The following is a 20,473-nucleotide window of genomic DNA, read 5'->3' as shown; positions in this document are numbered from 1 at the left end:
GCGAACAGCTGTTACTGTTAGTGACACAAGTGCTACATAAGCACTACTGGTAAAACGTAAAACAACTATAATCAAACCGACCGATGATGAAACCTATTCGGCTCCGTCTATAGTCTGGCCCGAGCAGATGAAGAAGACGGGCTACCTAACTCCTAGAAATGGAGTACCTAGTCTAAACCAAAGGTAACGTCTGTTTTACGTGTACTTTACCGAAACTCCATCATAAAACATGCGTTTGTGTGCACGCAGCATTGGATAAACGACCCCCTCCCTCCCCGGCTTTGTGAAAAAACAAGGTCATGCGTTTACCTTTGACCTGGCAATAATATAGGTTTCAAGCGAGCAGCCGCGAGATTTGCACATATGCTGCACAAAACACACTTCTCATGATCTAGGAAACCAGCCTGGATTTTAGTGAAACGGGGCAATGTTTAGCTTGGAATTGTGAACGAACGAAGGTATGTAGAAACAAACTATTTTTTACATGTTGGACTAGAAATAGTGTCTGTCAAATGAGCCATACTATTGTCTCCATAGCTATAATATAGAATATACAATAGCTCCGTAAAGATCGTGAAAATGGTCAAGAAAAGCTGGCTTCAGCCAGTGCAGATGGGGAAAGGGCGTGGCACTCAATGAGTTAATCGTAAAGGTAGCAAAATAACAACGTTTATGTTTTCGTTCACTGAGGAACTCAAGTTCAAATTTCTTTATTAGTTGTCGTATACAAATACAGGATACTTTTATATGAAATGCTTCTTTCCGTATTGCTCCCGAGTGTGCTATATAAAAGGATAAGTATAAAAAGTATAATATAAGTAAAGAATAGAAAGTCAAGTACGTACACAAGTGTAAACAAAACAAAAAATTTCAATATACATATATACAACAATATACAATATACAGTGCAGAGTATAGAAGGTAGCTGAGTTCCCATACAGTACAATACAGTACAATGTGATGAGGTACAACTTAGCTTAGCTTGTGTGAACTACACTTCTCTCTGGCAATGGCCGTGACATGTATTAGGAAACAGCACTGAACGACAGGCGTTCTACTGGGCCCTATTCCCCGTACCTGGTTCAACTAAGTCGATCAAAAGTCCCATTATCCAGATTCAATTAACCCGATGTTTGAATCCAGGCTTTCCCTGTTCCTCGAACACTGATTCAGTCTCGTTCATTCGAACCAGACTTGATACTCAGGATAATTGCGCGGCCGCCTCACCTGAAAAGACAGCAGGTGTCGATCGCAGAAATCCTGATTTTCTAACGGCATTGATTGATTGATTGAAAACTTTATTAACAGATTGCAGAATGGGTACAATACAGCAAGGCGCAATAGCCTTGCCGACAAGTTAAATACATAATCTATAGGCAAATTTTAAATCCCTCATTACCCCAATCAATCAGATTATATTTCTTTAAATGTGCCTGCTGGCAGTAGGCTTAATGGAATGAATAATCGAATGAGATCTTACTAGCGAAAATAATTAGTTCAACTCTTTCAGAATAAGTAGATAAAAACAAGCCCAAAGAGTATCCAATTTATACGAATTATATTATGAGGATATCTGTACTGTATGCGCTCGGCTTAGGTATCATGTACTATATAAATACATGGTTCCCAAAGTTTTCAAGGCGCGACCCCCGAAATAACATCAAATCCGTCAAACAGCGCGTCTCCTCATATATTTTAAACCCAGTTACAATATTACATCACAATAACGTGTGAGTGACAGTGATACAATTCAACAATCCACAGATTCAGATTCCTCGTAATTCATATCCACAATCCACGCACGCTTAAAGGAAAACTCCAACATTTTGGGAAATTAGCTTATTTAACATCTTCCCTGGAGTTAGACAAGAAGATACATACCTTTTTTGTCTCTGTGCGTGCATTTAGCTTTGGGAACAGTCGCTCCTTTAGCGTAGCTTAGCTTCATCACTGGAAGTGGGGGAGGACATGAGCCCGATGTTCCCTTACAGTGTATACAGTCACCAAATACAACTCCAAAACGTTCATGTAAACATGTTGTGACCTGTGTATTCACCACGTGGAGAAATAAAAAATAATTGAATTACGTTTTATAAGCAAATATACTCTGAACTATTTTTTGCCTAACCACTCGTCTCCACTCGTCTCAGTGATTTCAACGTGAAGCCGTGTTTGTTGATATTCTCATTCCTTCAAAGGATCCGAACCGATTGAAGTTTATGGATACCATGACTTAAAATCCTCTTACCTTGACGATTAAAAGCCTCCCCAATTTAGAAAACAGTAATCCAATGGCTGGTATTGATAATATAATACTAACTACTGCACGCTCGGAGCTAACCGGAGCTAACACAGAACAGGATGGTAAAGCAAATATAATGACTTCCTTTCTGGGGTTTTCAAAATAAAAGTGCGACGTTTATAGCAGCGGAAAACGTTTATTTTGTACATTATCTAACGTTAACACGAACCTAAACTAACTTTAGGTTAGTTGTAACGTTAGTTTAGGTTCGTGTTAACGTTAGATAATGTACAAAATAAACGTTTTCCGCTGCTATAAACGTCCCCCAATTTTGAAAACCCCAGAAAGGAAGTCATTATATTTGCTTTACCATCCTGTTCTGTGTTAGCTCCAGTTGGCTCCAAGCGAGCAGTAGTTAGTATTATATCATCAATACCAGCCATTGGATTACTGTTTTCTAAATTGGGGAGGCTTTTAATCGTCAAGGTAAGAGGATTTTAAGTCATGTCATGGTATCCATAAACTTCAATCGGTTCGGATCCTTTGAAGGAATGAGAATATCAACAAACACGGCTTCACGTTGAAATCACTGAGACGAGTGGAGACGAGTGGTTAGGCAAAAAATAGTTCAGAGTATATTTGCTTATAAAACGTAATTGTCTAATTCAATTCTTTTTTATTTCTCCATGTGGTGAATACACAGGTCACAACATGTTTACATGAACGTTTTGGAGTTGTATTTGGAGTGTATTTGGTGACTGTATACACTGTAAGGGAATGTCAGGCTCCTGTCCTCCCCCACTTCCAGTGATGAAGCTAAGCTATATATACTGTATATACTCCCTTTTCCTGACTCCTTCTGTATCACAAACAGTACTGTATTTGCAAATCTGGTATGTCATAAATGTATAGATGTAGCAGTACTGACTATCTGTATGTCATGTATGTCATATATGTCCTGATGAATTGAAAATGGGGGACCCTGATGTAAACAAGATGAAAGTCTTTCTCTGGTCTGCATCCCCTTAACAATTGTGTGTGTTGAGCTGTACTGTATTGTACCCATTCTGCAATCTGTTAATAAAGTTTTCAATCAATCAATCAATCAATTCAATCAATCAATCAATCTACGCTAACGGAGCGACTGTTCCCAAAGCTAAATGCATGCACAGAGACAAAAAAGGTATGTATCTTCTTGTCTAACTCCAGGGAAGATGTTAAATAAGCTAATTTCCCAAAATGTTGGAGTTTTCCTTTAAATTTATGCTTGAATGAAACACAATCCGGGCGCTCCGTTAAACAAATCCACAGCGAAGAATATGAAACGAATCAGAGCCAAACGCCCGATAGGTTTCATTCATTAAAAATATCCCTGCGGGATTCACATTTGCAATGCTCCTCGTTATTAAAATAACCACATAGTGTGTGTCGCGAGCGCGAGCGCCGTATAACTATGACGTGCATTATTTAGTACAAAGTAAATCCATAGGCTGAATATGATTTATTGTCAGAATTTTAGGTCTATTATTTTACATTTCAAAAGCCCCCTCTAGAAAAACGAAGCACAAAAACATAATTCAGAATGGTATAATTGATCTAGAGTGTGAGGATTATTTCAGGAAGAGATGGCATTTCTTTGCGAGGGCCTGGCCATGCAGGTTATCCAGCTCAGGGGTTCCCAAACTTTTCAGGCCGGGACCCAGAAAATAAGGCGTCAGAGAGCCGCGGCCCAATGCACATCGTCAGGCTTTTTTTTCTTCTTTTTTTTTGCCAGGCGACCGATTTATTAAGCCAAATATCACTTCAATCCTATTAAGTTAGTTCAAGTTAGTTATTCATTTATATGTGCTATTTATGAGAGGGCTAACTTGTTGCAAAATAATGATGATAATCATAATAGCCTCATTAAAATACTATTGTTGCTTCGGTTGTTTTCAGCGTTTTATGTGCATACTCTGTTATTTAGTTTGAAATGTTCGTTGAAATAAGTAGATTTTTCGTTTTTGTATATTTATTAAGTTAATATAAAACCATATAGTCACATTTTAGAATACAATAGAATATAATTTTAGAATACAACTAGAAACACTGTCCTGGCCTGCTTCTAAGTTCAGTGGCCTGACAATTTTTTTTAATTTTAAATTTTTTTAATCATCTCGCGGCCCTCCAGTGGCTGCTCGCGGCCCACCTTTGGGTCGCGACCCCGACTTTTGGAACCACTGATCCAGCTAACTGAACTTAACCCTGCGCTGGAGCAGGTTCAAACTTTTTGATCTGTTGCCATAGTGATTTAGACAATCGCGCTTCGAGGAACCGACAGGTCAGGCTTAAGTCAAGTTATCCTGAACTTGGCTAAGGTACGAGGAACAGGGCCCAGGTAAGTGTAGTTATTTTAACAACAAATTAAAACAACCTTATAACTAACTTTATTTAAACAAAAAATGCTTAAACAATAATGTTAGTGATAGAAGGGAACTCATTTTGTGCAAAAATGGAAAGCTTGCCAATGTTCATGAGGCAGAATTATTACAATAGCCGATAATACATTTTCCCAATGATAAATCCCTATACGGGTGGACCGCGCAGGAAACTAAAGTGACTACACCTCCCTATAGTACCGCCCTCACCAGGGGGGGGCGGGGTTTGCAGGTATAACCGTCACTGATTGGTCTAACACACACAGCGAAGCCGCTTTATTCGTTAAAAAAAAAACGAGGCGTGGCAATGAACATGGCGAGGAATATAGAAAGAGGTACGTAAGGACTCCAAAGAATAAAGATCCAACTAAAATAAATGATAGGAAATAAAGGAAGTCCAGTAGATACCCTGTAGGGAAAAGGCCTCCTTCACGGAGAGGGGGACTCCAAGTAAAGGGAGCCGGTCCTCGAGAACCTCCTCTCCTCCAGTCTCCTCCTCGATCAGCTTATCCACCTGAGACGCCTCCTGGAGAGCCGCAGCAAACCTGGAGCGAGGAGAGGAGGAGGAATGGAGGTGTGTGTGTGGTGAGGGGAGGGCAGGAGGGAGGGTAATAAAAGAGGGGGACAGCGGAGAGGAGGGGGAGGAGAGAGGAGAGGAAAGAAAGGAGGCGTGAAGGGAAAGGAAGAAAGAGAGGAAAAGAGATAGAAAAATACAAGGAGGTGAAAGGGGAGGGCAGGAGAGAGGGTAATAAAAGAGAGGAGGAGGAATGGAGGTGTGTGTGCGTGTGTGTTGAGGAGAGGGCAGGAGAGGGGGTAACAAAAGAGAGGAGGAGGAGGAATGGTGTGTGTGTGCGTGTGTGGTGAGGAGAAGGCAGGAGAGAGGGTAATAAAAGAGAGGAGAGGAGGAGGAGGTGGTGTGTGTGGTGAGGGGAGAGGAGAGGAGGTGGAGGTGTGTGTTGTGAGGGAAGGGGGGGGCAGAAGAGAGGGTAATAAAAGAGGAGAGGAGGAGGAATGGAGGTGTGTGTGGTGAGGGGGGGCAGGAGGGAGGGTAATAAAAGAGGAGGGGGACAGTGGAGAGGAGGGGGAGGAGAGAGAGGAGAGGAAAGAAAGGAGGCATGAAGGGAAAGGAAGAAAGATTGGAAAAGAGATAGAAAAATACAAAGAGGTGAAAGGAGAGCACATTGTAACCAGGAACGACGAGGAGTAAGGTGCAGGTAAAGAGTGTAGACGATAGGATGTATTCAGACATAATATCCAGCTCCGATAGCTACTTTGAGATTCAGGCAGCATGTGTGTGTGTGTGTGTGATGTATTCAGACATAATATCCAGCTCTGATAGGGTTACTTGCCTGTCTTTCACCATGGCATTGAGTAAAGGGTTGACCTCCTGAATTCGGTCAATATAGGCCTGCACTATCTCCACACTGGACACCTGGGGGGGGGGGGGGGGGAGATCAATACGAGAGTAAGTGTTTGACCCAGCCGACAACATCGTTAGGGTTAGATAATCACTCCATAGGTAATGTGAGGACAGCAATCCTAGTAAACGGTGACTCATTAACTATGGGGTCCCGGCCCTTTCTCAAGGGGCGGCTGAAGCTTCACAAAGGCCGAAACGCATTGGTTATACCGTAACCGTATAGTACATCAACAGACCATTTCTCTTTGCACATGAGAAACATTTTACTCCTAATTACCTAAATATCAAACAATAATCAATTCTGGAAAATGAATGCTAAATCCTTCCCATAAAATAAGGATTTCATGGCATTAGCCCAAAGATGACGATGCAAAATGTCCGATCAGACATTTTCACGAGTCAATTCCAAAGCCGGCACGTTTTACATTCATGTCTGCCGTTTGGAGGTTCCCATCCCATATCTCCACTAATGGCCAAAACTGAAGTATGTTTAGACTCCCAAAAAGGATTGAATAGCTATGTGATACACAGTGTTGCAGAAGCATAGTCAGACACAGGGCACACACATGCATCATAGAGTTGTGTATAAGTATAGAATCCTAGATTACCACATTGTTTACATTTGTTCAGTACAGATGCCAGTACAGATCCGTATCTTCATTGGGGAAAGGCTTGGAGTGTTGCATATTTGGATTTGATGGTGGTTTTTGTTTTTGATATTTTGTGATGTTTCTTGTACAGCCATGGGGGCTATTCCATGTGATCCCGGGCTATACAAATACATTTGATTTGAGTCGATTTGGTCCCAGTGCAGATCCCAGTACAGATCCCAGTGCAGATCCCAGTGCAGATCCCAGTACTCTACCCACTGACTGAGCTAGAACACTGACAGCTTCTTTACAGGCCATGTGCTCGTCCGACAACATGTGCGTCTATCCAGTGCAATAGCTTGTGCAATACTGAAATGTTGTGCAACAGGACAATGTACAATCTACAACTAACGTGCAATCTATTCCAGCACTTTACAATTTCAAGTGCAATGAAATGAGCACATTAGCATTCTGGCACAGGGACCAGTCACTTTAACAGTCTGTACCTAAAGCAAAACGTATAGTCTTCATATTTCCCCCTTTGTCTCGCCACATCGCACCTATTAATGCATTGTCATTGTCTGTTTTATTTATTGTCTGTTTTTTATGGTTATGACGTTTGTGTAGTTTAGTAAGTTGTACATGTACTGTCATCTGTTCTCGTGGTTATGAAGTTTGTGTAGTTTAGTAAGTTGTACAAAGTTTGTGTAGTTTAGTAAGTTGTACATGTACTGTCATCTGTTCTCGTGGTTATGAAGTTTGTGTAGTTTAGTAAGTTGTACAAAGTTTGTGTAGATTAGTAAGTTGTACATGTACTGTTATCTGTTCTTGTGGTTATGAAGTTTGTGTACATTTGTAATTTGTCTGTTCCATTGAAAGGGACTACAGATGGAAATTTGCCTCTGGCTATAATGTGACATTTACATGAAAATTACCATTAATATGTATTGTCCCCATTTAAAAAATAAATAAATTAAAGAATACAAAAAATGATTCATGAGATAGGAAGGAGGTGGGGCTTAAGCATGGGGACATGGCCAATGAAAGTAGTAGTCTGGGGCGGCTGGGTGGCGCAGCGGACTAAGCGCTCGTCACCAACGCAAGAGACACTGGTATCAAATCCGGCTGTCAGCGTTGCCTCCGGCTTGGCCGGCCATCATACTGGCTCGATTGGCAGAGTCAGCGGGAGGGAAGCCGGTGGGTGGGTCCGGGTCGTTGTAAAAAAAACAGCGACTCCTACAGTTCGGTTGGGGCGCCTGCACAGCGAGGGAAGCAGGGCACGAAATTAACTTTTTGACTCACTGGCCAGTGGCGGGTAGATGGGAAGAATCTACCCGCCAAGCATATTTCTTACCTGCCACATTCTTTTTTTTATTTTATATATATATTTTTTTTTTATAAAATATATATATTATTTAATCATATTTGTAGTTGTATTATCTGCGAGACATCGCCACCACGCAACAAGTCAAAATGCTCGCTATCTGCAAACAGCTCCACTGTCTGTGTGTATACCCGAGTAGTGGGTAGAGTGCGCAGCGACCAGGAAGGGGATTGGGAATTGGCATAACGACTAACATTGGGAGGGGAGAAAAATGGAAAAAGGGGAAAAAGATAATAAAAAAAAATATAAAAAAATAGAGTAGTAGTGTGGACGTTTGTGCCGAATTTGAAGAAATTATCTCAAGGCAGTCGTGAGATATTGTGTTCACGAGAGTGTAACAGAGTTATTAATGTCATAATGTATAATTAGTAATTACATAGAATCCGTTATTATGTCCGCAGTCGGCGGAGTCTATCCAAGGACATTATGCATTTAGGAGCATGTGTGTGTGTGTGTCTGTGTCTGTGTCTGTGCATGTAATATCTCACTATAGGGCCAATCAAAGCCTGTCTTTTGGTGCAGAAGGTTACAGAGGCACAAGGATTAGCAAGTAGGAATATGTTTCATATCCTGTGATGGGTGGGGTACTTACTTGAGTGTAACAATATGATTTCATGTTATAATTTCTTGTGAAATGTTGATGAAATAAAGAAATTACTATTTGATGGAATGCATCTATTGTACCCTTTTTAATAATACCAACAAAAAATATATAAGGCAACTCGAAGTATTTTGGGTGAATTCCTTTCCAGCATTCTCCATTGACTTTCATTTCACATTTGTGTAGTTATGGTACAACTTTTTACCGGCAGAGGGCAACAACAACAACGGCTTTAAATGCTGCCACCGAGACGAGAAGCATGCAGCTGCAGGACCGCAGAGCAATGCGACTCGAAGTATTTTGGGTGAATTCCTTTCCAGCATTCTCCATTGACTTTCATTTCACATTTGTGTAGTTATGGTACAACTTTTTACCGGCAGAGGGCAACAACAACAACGGCTTTAAATGCTGCCACCGAGACGAGAAGCATGCAGCTGCAGGACCGCAGAGCAATGCGACTCGAAGTATTTTGGGTGAATTCCTTTCCAGCATTCTCCATTGACTTTCATTTCACATTTGTGTAGTTATGGTACAACTTTTTACCGGCAGAGGGCAACAACAACAACGGCTTTAAATGCTGCCACCGAGACGAGAAGCATGCAGCTGCAGGACCGCAGAGCAATGCAACTCGAAGTATTTTGGGTGAATTCCTTTCCAGCATTCTCCATTGACTTTCATTTCACATTTGTGTAGTTATGGTACAACTTTTTACCGGCAGAGGGCAGCAACAACAACAACGGCTTTAAATGCTGCCACCGAGACGAGAAGCATGCAGCTGCAGGACCGCAGAGCAATGTGACTCGAAGTATTTTGGGTGAATTCCTTTCCAGCATTCTCCATTGACTTTCATTTCACATTTGTGTAGTTATGGTACAACTTTTTACCGGCAGAGGGCAACAACAACAACGGCTTTAAATGCTGCCACCGAGACGAGAAGCATGCAGCTGCAGGACCGCAGAGCAATGCGAGCGGCGCTCTCAGGGCCGGCGCTATCAGGACCGGCGCTCTGACGGCCCTGCTGTGAGGAGTGATCTTTTTCCGTAGCCCGCGTACAGCGAAGACCTAACCCTAACCATAACTCGAAGCATAACCCACTTCGAAAGAGGGCCAAAGCATAACCACTTCGAAGCAGAGAATATATATGTACAAGGCAGACAATTCTATCCCAGAGTATAGTTTCAAGTTTCTTTAATAGTTGTCATACAGAAGTACAGAATACTTTCATACAAAATGCTTCTTACTGTTACGCTCCAGAGACTGTGCTAGACAAGATAGTATCAAATAACATAGTATAGCATGTAATTTAGAAGTAGAAAATGAGGTCACAGTGTTCAGTATAGACATATGTACAATGTTCGATGCAGAATAGACGTAACTGAGTTACCATATAATATACAATACTATGCAGTGTACTAATGTACAGTACTATATAGTGCAAAGCAGAAATGGGATGAGGTACAATTTAGGTACAATTTACAGTAAGGTGTACGAGTTGTAGTGCAATCCTTCATCAATAAATATAAAGTGTGGGGAGTGGGTGCTACAGTGTGTTTGTTTAAAGTGGGTGTGTGCTATAAAGTGTGTGGAGTGGGTGCTACAGTGTGTTTGTTTAAAGTGAGTGTGTGCGTGTGGATGTGTGTGCTATGTGCGTTTGATGGTTGTTGTTGTGTAGTGTTCATTGTTCGTTTAGCAGCCTGATGGCCTGGGGATAGAAGCTTCTTCTGAGTCTTTCTGTGCTCGCCTTGAGACTCCGGTATCGCTTGCCTGACCGCAGCAGTTCAAAGAGGCAGTATTGTCTTTACTGTTATCGACTACATGCAACAGCCTCCTAAGATTATCTGCAGCCAGGCGCCCCGGGATAAAACCAGTCTGATCGCAGTGTACCAATACCGTCATAAATCTCTGCAGGCGGCGGGCCAGCACCTTGGCAAACACTTTTAGATCGGCCCCGAGAAGACTCAAGGGCCTATAGCTACCACAATCATTGGGATCTTTATCCTTTTTGAGAAGTAAAGAAATCAACGCCATGTTGACATCTCTTGAGAACTCCCCTTGTTCGATAGCGTAATTGATCATATCGAGCATCAATGGACCCAGTTGGTCCCAGAAAGCTAAATATACAGGTAAAACATCCATCTTAACTATTGATACTCGGGCCTGTACTGAGTTTTTAAGTTTTGACCACCTGTCAAAGTCATTTGTGATCCTATCTTGGACTCTTGTATAATTATACTTCACCGTTTGGCATATAGTAGGGAATATTTCAACTCCAAGACATCTAAAGTGTTCTACCATTGGTATATTTTCTGGAAGGAAGGTAGCCTTCGCAGAGACATTAAGTGGAAGGAAGGCCGACTTTGGCCAGTTTATCCTAAATCCCGATAGATTGATGATCAATCAGCTTGAGAAGATGAGGCAGTGAGGTGGTAGGGTTTTGCATGAACAATATTACGTCGTCCACATATAAACTAATATGATGCTGTGTGCCCTTAATTGAGATTGGCTCTATGGATTGGGATTGTCTTATATACTGTGCTAAAGGCTCTAAGGATAGAGCAAATAGTCCGGGACTAAGAGGACAACCCTGTCTGGACGGGCGCGACACAGGAAAGAGTGTGGAGGTGAATTTACCTGTTATAATCATGGCCGATGGGTCTTTGTATAGTACTTTTATCATATTAATGAATCCGTTTCCTATCCCCATCCTTCCGAGTACTGCCCATAAATAAGACCATTCCAACCAGCCATGTGAGCGGATCGGAGCGTGAGCGGCGCGGGGAGCGGGCGGTTTTGACGTGAGCGAGGAGTGGGTTTTAAAATGGGTCGGCGCGACGTCCGGAGCGAGAGTTCTCCTCCGCTCCAATCCACTCCAGGTCGCTCACAGTGGTTTAACACTGTTGATGTAATATACATGCAGTACAATGCCAAAGCAACAGATGGCGATGTACAAACATGAAGGCCATTTTCAACCAATGAGAAGGGTGAACCTGTGATATCCTGTTCAGGCTTTGTCACTGTAGAGACGCCCACACTCACTCCTGTTAGAAAAAGTATCGACGCCATTGTTGTTGACGTTAGCTTACATGCTAACATTAATGGCAGCGACCATAGCATTGTGGCTCGGCTAGCCTATCATCGCTTAATAGAGCTAGTGAATGGATAAACAACGTTATTTAACATTGCAGAATGGGTACAATTACAATGCGGCTCAATACAAACAATTGTTAAGGGGCCCAGGGGGTGTAGACTGTTGTAGTTTGAGCTAATTTACACCATGCTCCAAAAAAAATAAAAAATCTGCCGAGCGATCTGGCGCGGGGAGCGGGGAGCGCTCGATTCAAGGTGAGCGGGGAGCGAGCGGAGAGCGACTTGGGGGCGGGGTCAACATGATCGATTAGCGGAGCGGACCAAGCTTTAAAGAGCGAAGAGCGGATTTCACGGCCGCGCCGATCCGCTCACGTGGCCTGAACCTATCAAAGGCCTTCATCGCATCCAAGGATAATACAGCTGTAGGTGGCACAGCATCCTTGCTGGCGTCTAACACATGTACTAACCGTCTAATATTATCCGTGATCAGGCGGCCTTTTATGAAGCCAGTCTGATCAGGATGAACTAAAGATGTCATATGCTTTTGAAGTCCGATGGCTAGTATCTTAGCATACAGCTTGATATCGGTTCCGAGGAGGCTTAAGGGTCTATAACTACCACAATCGGTAGGGTCTTTGTCTTTTTTTTAAGGACAGATATGAGTGCAATATTGTCGTTCCTATGGAAATTCCCCTCTTCGATTGAGTATAAAATCATATCAAGTAATAGGGGTCCAATTACATCCCAACATGAGAGGTACAGTTCTGGAGGGATACCATCCCAACCAGGAGCCTTACCACTTTGCATTTCAGATATAGCCTCCCTAAGTTCCTCTAGTGTAATAGGTGTATCTAACTGTTTAGCGTCTTCCTCTGAAAGTTTAGGTAGGTTAATTTGATTTAGAAATGTATCCAGCTTATTATGATCGAAAACCACTTCTGATTTATACAAGTTGGAGTAAAACTCTCTGAAAGTCTCGTTAATTTGGGTCTGTAACAATTGGTCCTTAATAGTAGGGATATCTGCAAATTGTGCGTTGGATCGTATCTTCATAGCTAGTAGGTGACTTGGTTTAGAACCATGAAAGTAATAATGTTGTCTTGTGCTGCGTATTTGAAATTCAGATTGTTGTCTTAAAATAGAGTTAATCTCTTTTTTTAACACATTAATTTGAGACTCCAATCGAACCGAGTAGTTTCGATTCGAGAATAACGACGAGTAAAGCGTTTCCAGCTCTACCAATTTGGAACAACGATTCTTGCGAAGGTTGGAGGCAAAGACCGTAGTGTAATCCTTGATAAAACCCTTTACCGACATCCATAACATTCTGGGGTCCTGTACCGAACCCGCATTACTCCGCAGGAATTTAATGAGTTCAACTTTGAATTGTATAATGTATTCATTGTTTTTCAGCAGTGTCGAGTTAAATCGCCATCTTGGGGCTCGGGATGTCAGTCTACCAAATGAGCCCTTCAGGAGTAAATAGCTGTGATCTGATAAGTGCATTGGGTACCAATTCCACGTCATAGCTATCAAATAGTCTAGGGCAGGGGTCGGCAATTAGGTTTGGCCACGGGCCAGATTTCCCCTAAGCCATTGCTTGGCGGGCCAGGATAAAAAACAATGGCTAATTTAATATAGTGAAAAAAGACAAACGTTTTTCTCTGGTCTGCATCCCCTTAACAATTGTGTGTATTGCGCCGTACTGTATTGTACCCATTCTGCAATCTGTTAAATAAAGTTTTCATTCATTCATTCATTCAGCTGTTGCAGATCACCGCGGCGCGTGATGAACAGATCAGAAGACAGAATGCATGAAAACACGACTCACCATACCTTGTTTGTTGTTAAGTCCTCCAAAATCCCTGCTAATGTTTGAAACATGTCACATATCCACTCGCCGCCCTCCAATTCCAGATTGCCGTTGAATGCTTTATCTGAACTTTATATGCCAACTTGCCTCGCTGCTGTTGTTGTCGCCGCCACATATTATGCAGAGAGGACGTCGGCTCGGCACGCAAGAATCACCGACCTGTTGCGATAAACCCGTATTTTAAGTATGGCTCCCGTTTATTAAAAGAAGCGTTATATTTCCCCGTTGCAAAAGAAGTTTGTTTTGTTTTTTTAACACATTTTGTTACTCGCTCCATCTCGAACGCGGAAGTGAAAGTGCGTTAGGAAAATATACATGCGACCCGGTGGGACTATTCCATTGGTTCTCCCAGTCCACGTGACCATTTCTAGCATTTCATTTGGCTATAGTGACAGACATGCTTTTGATGACTGCCGGTAGATAGATACAGCTTCACAATAAAAGACACCCTGGCGTCCCGAGTGAATATTTCGTGCGCGTAAAATAAATATCATATTCTCAAAATAATCCGACGGGCCAGAAATTATTGCTGGCGGGCCAATGTCGGCCCGCGGGCCGCCTATTGCCGATCCCTGGTCTAGGGGATGCAAAAACATAATCTATTCTGGAAAATATCCTGTGTCTTGCAGAGCGAAAAGAGTACTCTCGGGCCGTTGGGTTGAGTAATCGCCATAGGTCATTTACACCTGTATTCTTGGCCCAATCCTTTAGTGCAAGGGTCGGCAATTAGGTTTGGCCACGGGCCAGATTTTCCCCAAGCCGTTGCTTGGCGGGCCAGGATCAAAAACAATGGCTAATTTAATATACCGATATTGAAAAAAGACAAACGTTTTTCTCTGGTCTGCATCCCCTTAACAATTGTGTGTATTGCGCCGTACTGTACCCATTCTGCAATCTGTTAAATAAAGTTTTCATTCATTCATTCATTCATGAACAGCAGATCAGCTGTTGCAGATCACCGCGGCGGGTGATGAACAGATCAGAATGCATGAAAACACGACTCACCATACCTTGTTTGTTGTTAAGTCCTCCAAAATCCCTGCTAATGTTTGAAACATGTCATATCCACTCGCCGCCCTCCAATTCCAGATTGGCGTTGAATGCAGCTACTTTATCTGCCAACTTGAACACAGTTGTCATCATTGCCTCGTTGTTGTTGTTGTTGCCACATATTATGCAGAGAGGACGTCGGCTCGGCACGCAAGAATCACTGACCTGTTGCGATAAACCCGTATTTTAAGTATGGCTCCTGTTTATTAAAAGCAGCGTTATATTTTCCTGTTGCTATCCAAAGATGTTTGTTTTGTTTTCTTCAACTCGCTCGCATCTCGAATGTGGAAGTGAAAGTGCGTTAGGGAAATATACACGGGGCCCGTGGGACTATTCCATTGGTTCTCCCAGTCCACGTGACCATTTCTAGCATTTCAATTGGCTATAGTGACAGACATGCTTTTGATGACTATAATTGTTGTGAAGGGCCAGATTAAACCGAATATATATATTTATTTATTTATATATATATATTTAATTGTATTTGTATATTCTCTAATATTCCCTGATATCCCTTGTATATTCCTTGTACAATATGCATTGAATATCCATTCTAGCCTACTGAACATCCCATAATAGTCTCCATTCTACTATTGGTCGAGACCTTGGTGCCAGGCTGCCATACCCCTCAGACCCAGTTCAAACGTACCGCTCGACATGTACGAACAAGTCCTAGTTCCGCGTAGGAATTTGGCTACCGCACCACTAATGGGACTATTTGTTCATAGTGCGTATATATACTGCGCTACTAAAGTAGGACTTTCTTTTCAGTCCAGTTTCTTACCCTCCAATAGAGTCACAAACGTAAAGCCTCTCCGCGACGCCACGTGTGGGAGTAAGGCCAAGTTCGCCTACCATCGGTATTGAGACATCGTGTATATTAATATTTGAATAGTCATATTTGGCACTATATCGTCGAGTTGGACGTAGTCTATTAAGCTAATAATAGTCTGTTAATATATAGTGCTTCGTGCGGTGAGAATACTACCGTAGTCAGTACCCCATCGTTTCGGGCAGAGAACTGGCTGCTTACCCAGGGTGGTTGACCCTATGTGAAGCTGCACCCGAGGAGCCCCAGAGCCGACGAGCGAGTGGACCTGTATACCGGATTATTCTACCGACAACAGCCCGCCTTCCCAGGCACGGATTATGCTTTGGATACTTTGATTATTCTATGGATAAAGACCCCCGACACTGCCGTGTGTTGGAACCCCCCCCCCTGGAGAGGACGCAAGGTGAGGAGACGCTCTGCAAGACGAGGTCGCTTCACGTCTCTCCCCCGTGGACCGGAGAGAGCCGGCCCACAAAGAGTCCACCTGCTTTCATCTGTGGTCCAAGGATCGCCAGCGCATTGAACGGCACTACAGTGGGTTCACCTGGGATACCCTTGGCCGGACGAGGCAGCCGGATTCTACCCCCCCCCCCCCTCCTACTCCTGTCGGCTTACAAGCGACCGGATTAACCCCCTCTAGTGTATCCAGCCTATAATCATTAAAGTATCATTGCTGTTATTCCTTAACTATTCCAGGTCGTATATTTACCACCTGCGCCTTCAGAGATTGGACATTTTCTATTGATATACCGACGAATACTCCTTGCCATAAAAGTGCATACTATTTCAATTCATAAATGTAATTAAGTGATTAAGTGCTTATTCTACACACCATCGCTGTGTAGGAAATAAAGACCTGTTTCTAATTCGTACATTTGTGTTGGATCCGTTTCATCTACGTGAGAGTGTTCATGATAATATATTTATGCCGTGTACTGGGTGGCCGAATATTAAGTACAAAGGTAGTGGTAGTAAGTATCATATCTAGTAATACAGTCAGGGAATTGTACCCCTCAGTTACAATTGGTCCTTCGAGCCGGAGGGTAATTAGTGTAATATTAATATAGTGTTATTAATATTGAAATGGCCTATTATGAACACTCCACGAAACGATCCTCCTAACCAACGCCCGCAGCGCGAACGACGGCTCCCTCAGTACTTAGAGGCTTACGCTGTCAGTCAACAACCTAGTCTTCTACTAACAGTAAACGCGGTAAAACTAGAAAGTAAAAGTATGTCTAACCCCAACGCCCAGACTACCCCGACCATAGAGGCCCCTACGGGCTCTAATGTAACTGACCAAGTTCACGGTGGGGACCAGTGGGAACCAGACATGACTTCACACCCCGCCAGTACTGAAGAAGTAGTCCCCGATGAGTCCCGGGAGGAATACAACGCTACCGAGAGAGAACTCGGCACGGAAGAAGACGGGGAGAGCACCGTGGAGATAGAGCTCCAAAGCTCCGCAAGGAGTACCCCGAGGGAAGGCTCCCCTATACAACCGCCTTCTCCCAGCGAGGCAGAGAGGACCCTACAGCAGGCATTCCTCGTCAGCCTGAAAGCCTCTACTGAACGCGATAGACTCCAGGGTGAACGCGATCGATTGCAGCTACAGCAACGGAGCGAAGAAGAGCACATACGCCTGGAAATAAGACGCATTCAGATGGAAGAGAATGTGGCCCGAGACCGAGCAGACAGCCAGCGAGCAGCTGCTGGTGCTCTACGGGACGCAGAGCGCGACAGACAGCAAGCGCAACTAATAGAACAGCTGATCAGACGGACAACACCCTCTCCCTCCGCCAGAGGCTCCAGGAACTCGTCTAGACACACCTCCAGGGCGGCATCCCCTAGCCGAGTAAACAACCCTGAACTTGACCAACAGACGAGGTCTATACCCCCCACAGACCACCTCCCCCCACCGGTCCAAGCGAGACCTAGCAACCGGGAAGGAGCAGCATATCCTGTGGAGAGGCTAAACCAGAGACTACAAGCACTGGATGACCTAACTGAAGACGAAGAGGAAGAGGAGGAGAACCACGCCCGAAGACAGCACAGTACTCTACCGGACCAGGAGGTCCGGTACAGCCCAGGCTATACTCCCGCGGAGCTGCGCTACAGACCCCCGACTCTATACACGGGTGAGCACGACGCACGACCCGCACCGAGGAACAGCACCTGGACAAGCGGGCCATGGTACACTGCCGGTACCAGCCCATACCAAGGAGCGGGAGGAGACTCGCCTAGGAGGCCTCTCCCCCAACGCTCGCCGATGTATCCACAGTCAGCGTCATACATTGGCACGCCTATGGTACCCGACTTCACCCAAGAGAACCGGGCCCAGTATACAGAACTCCGCATGTGTCTGGAGACCATGTTGGTGGATGTATTGGATGAACGCCACAAATACGCCATCCTACTGCAGCACTTAAAGGTGCCCCGCGCACATAATATAGCGCTCGCCTACGCGACTTCCACCACCCCATACACAGCAGCGCTGGTAGCATTGGACCAGAGGTATGGGCGCATATGGGATTACGTGATCCAGGAGATCCGACACATCGACCGCTTACCCCCAGCAATAGACAATCGAGCACTGGACGACCTGTCCATCAGAGTGCAGTCCCTGGTAGGGATGTTGGGAGCGCAAAGAGAGAAGGGGAAGTATGAACTTTACGCCAACTCAAATGTGGAAAGGATTCTGGAGAAGCTGCCGCCCGCTCGTCAGGAGCGCTTTAGGCGGCAGAGGGACCACAGAGACCCGAATGGCCCCGAACCGAACCTCCTCGATCTAGCAGACTTCCTGGCGAGAGAAGTCAGCAGCCTACGGCTAGATACATTCGGACGGAGCACCCCTGGCTCCAGAGAAGGAACCAGACGACTAAATGATGGAAGAAGATCGGTGACTGTGATGCACCAATCGGAGTCAGTACCGAGCAGCAGGAGCCACAGTACCCCCTCCAGAACGGAGAAGTGGAAGATAGTGTGCCCCTACTGTGAGAAAGAACACTGGCTAGCGCAATGTGACTCCTTCCCCAAGCTGAACGCGGAGGAAGCAGGTCAATGGATAAAGTCCAACAAGCGCTGTTTTCGCTGTGCGCGCTCACACATGGCAGCCGAATGCCGCTTAAAGAAAAGGTGCACCAAGTGCGATGGAGCCCATCTGGACATACTTCACGACAGTAACAGACGGCGCCCTTCACCTGCACCATCCAGCCGCAAAGCGAGCGTCATGTACATCGATCCCGCCAGCAGCAGTGGAGCCCGAGTACTCCTAAAAGTAGTGCGTGTGACACTAAGCTACCAGAATAAAGTCCTGGACACTTACGCCGTCCTCGATGACGGGTCAGAGAAGACCCTGCTGCTCGCCTCCGCTGCGGCCCAGCTAGGGCTGCGGGGAAGCGAAACCCAAATGACAATTCGGACAATAAGACGAGATTTGAAGACGATAAAGGGCGAGAATGTCTCATTCTCTATCGCAGCAAGCGGCCAGCCTGAGCGACGGTACCAGATTGCAGACGCTTTCACCAGCCAAGAAATAGGACTGTCGCGGTACACATACCCCGTCGCCAAGCTGATGGAGAAATATGCACATCTGCGCAAGCTACCGATCCCGCTCATAGACAATGCTATGCCGACCCTGTTGATAGGCTCCGACCATGCAGACCTCATTGTCCCGATAGACCGGGTTCATACCGGACCCCGAGGCTGTCCTGCAGCAGTCGAGACCCGTTTGGGATGGACTCTCCAAGGCCCGCTCGCCAAATCTCTCAACCGAAGTACAGCCACTAGATGTCTCCACTCCCGAGTCACAGAGGGAGAAACCGCACTCCTGCAACACGTAGAGCGGCTATGGACCCTGGAACAAATGCCCTTTAAGAACGGAAAGAAAGACATTCGCTCTAAAGATGACATTTACGCCATTCACCTCCTCGAGACAGGGACCAAGAGAGTCCCGGTCAACGGCGTGTTGAGATACGCCACGCCACTCCTGCGGCGAGAAGGAATGCCTACTTTCCACGCCAAGACAGACGCCACAGAACGGTACCTGCTGAACACGGAGCGGCGCTTAGCCAAGAACCCCGCCCAAGAGAGTGTATACCGCGCTGAGATTGAGAAGCTCATCACAGCGGGACACGTCACAAAGATGGACATTAAAGAGGCTGACCAGACCACTGAATCGTGGTACGTGCCCCACCACAAGGTCCATCACAACGGTAAAGACCGCATAGTATTTAACTGCAGCTACCAGATCGGATCCCAAAATCTGAATAAAGAGTTACTGCCCGGTCCCACACTCGGCCCCTCCCTACTCGGCGTTCTACTCCGCTTCCGCCAGGAAAAGGTGGCCATCAGCGGGGACATTAAAGGAATGTTCCTGCAGGTGAGATTAGTAGAGGCGGACAAGCCCCTGTTACGGTTCCTATGGAGAGAGAAGCCAGGAGATGAGCACCCAGCCATCTACCAATGGGAAGTCCTCCCCTTCGGAACGACGTGCAGCCCCTGCTGTGCGACATTTGCACTACAGAAACATGTAGCAGAGGACCCAGCAGCGGACGAAGAGGTCCGACACAGCGTAAAGAACAGCTTCTACGTAGACAACTGTCTACAAAGCCTTTCAACCCAGGAAGAAGCCGAGGCTCTCCTGATTAAACTCCGCGCCTCATTGATCAAAGGCGGCTTTGATCTCAGGCAGTGGGCCAGCAGCGATCCGCAAGTACTGCGCAGCCTCTCCTCCGAGGACAAGGCAGCCAGCAGCGAGACCTGGATGGCTACAATCCCGGGAGAAGCCCAGGAGATGACCCTGGGATTGGTGTGGCGATTCAAAACAGATTCGCTTCACTACAGACACAAGCCCCTGACTACGGAGCAGGGAAGGCCGGCGGCGGCGCCGACCACCAGACGGAGTGTGTACACAACACTCGCCCGACAATATGACCCGCTAGGATGTATTCTACCGTACACCACCAGGGCAAAAAT

The 20,473-nt window shown here is 45.1% G+C and overlaps 1 protein-coding gene across 1 annotated transcript in view; it reads right to left on the bottom strand.

The window, feature by feature from the left end:
* faah2b (fatty acid amide hydrolase 2b) overlaps positions 1 to 20,473 on the bottom strand; it is a 102,597-nt gene that overhangs the window by 66,832 nt on the left and 15,292 nt on the right. The window contains exons 2-3 of the mRNA XM_084312234.1: positions 6,009 to 6,091; positions 5,068 to 5,204 (exon numbers count right to left, since the gene is read on the bottom strand). Coding sequence (XP_084168360.1) covers positions 5,068 to 5,204; positions 6,009 to 6,091 — 220 coding nt within the window. The remainder of the gene's footprint in view (positions 1 to 5,067; positions 5,205 to 6,008; positions 6,092 to 20,473) is intronic.

The sequence above is a fragment of the Notolepis coatsorum genome, assembly GCF_963971535.1.
Source record: "Notolepis coatsorum genome assembly, chromosome: 4".
Taxonomy (NCBI): Eukaryota; Metazoa; Chordata; class Actinopteri; order Aulopiformes; family Paralepididae; genus Notolepis; species Notolepis coatsorum.
This window is presented reverse-complemented; position numbering and strand designations above follow the sequence as displayed.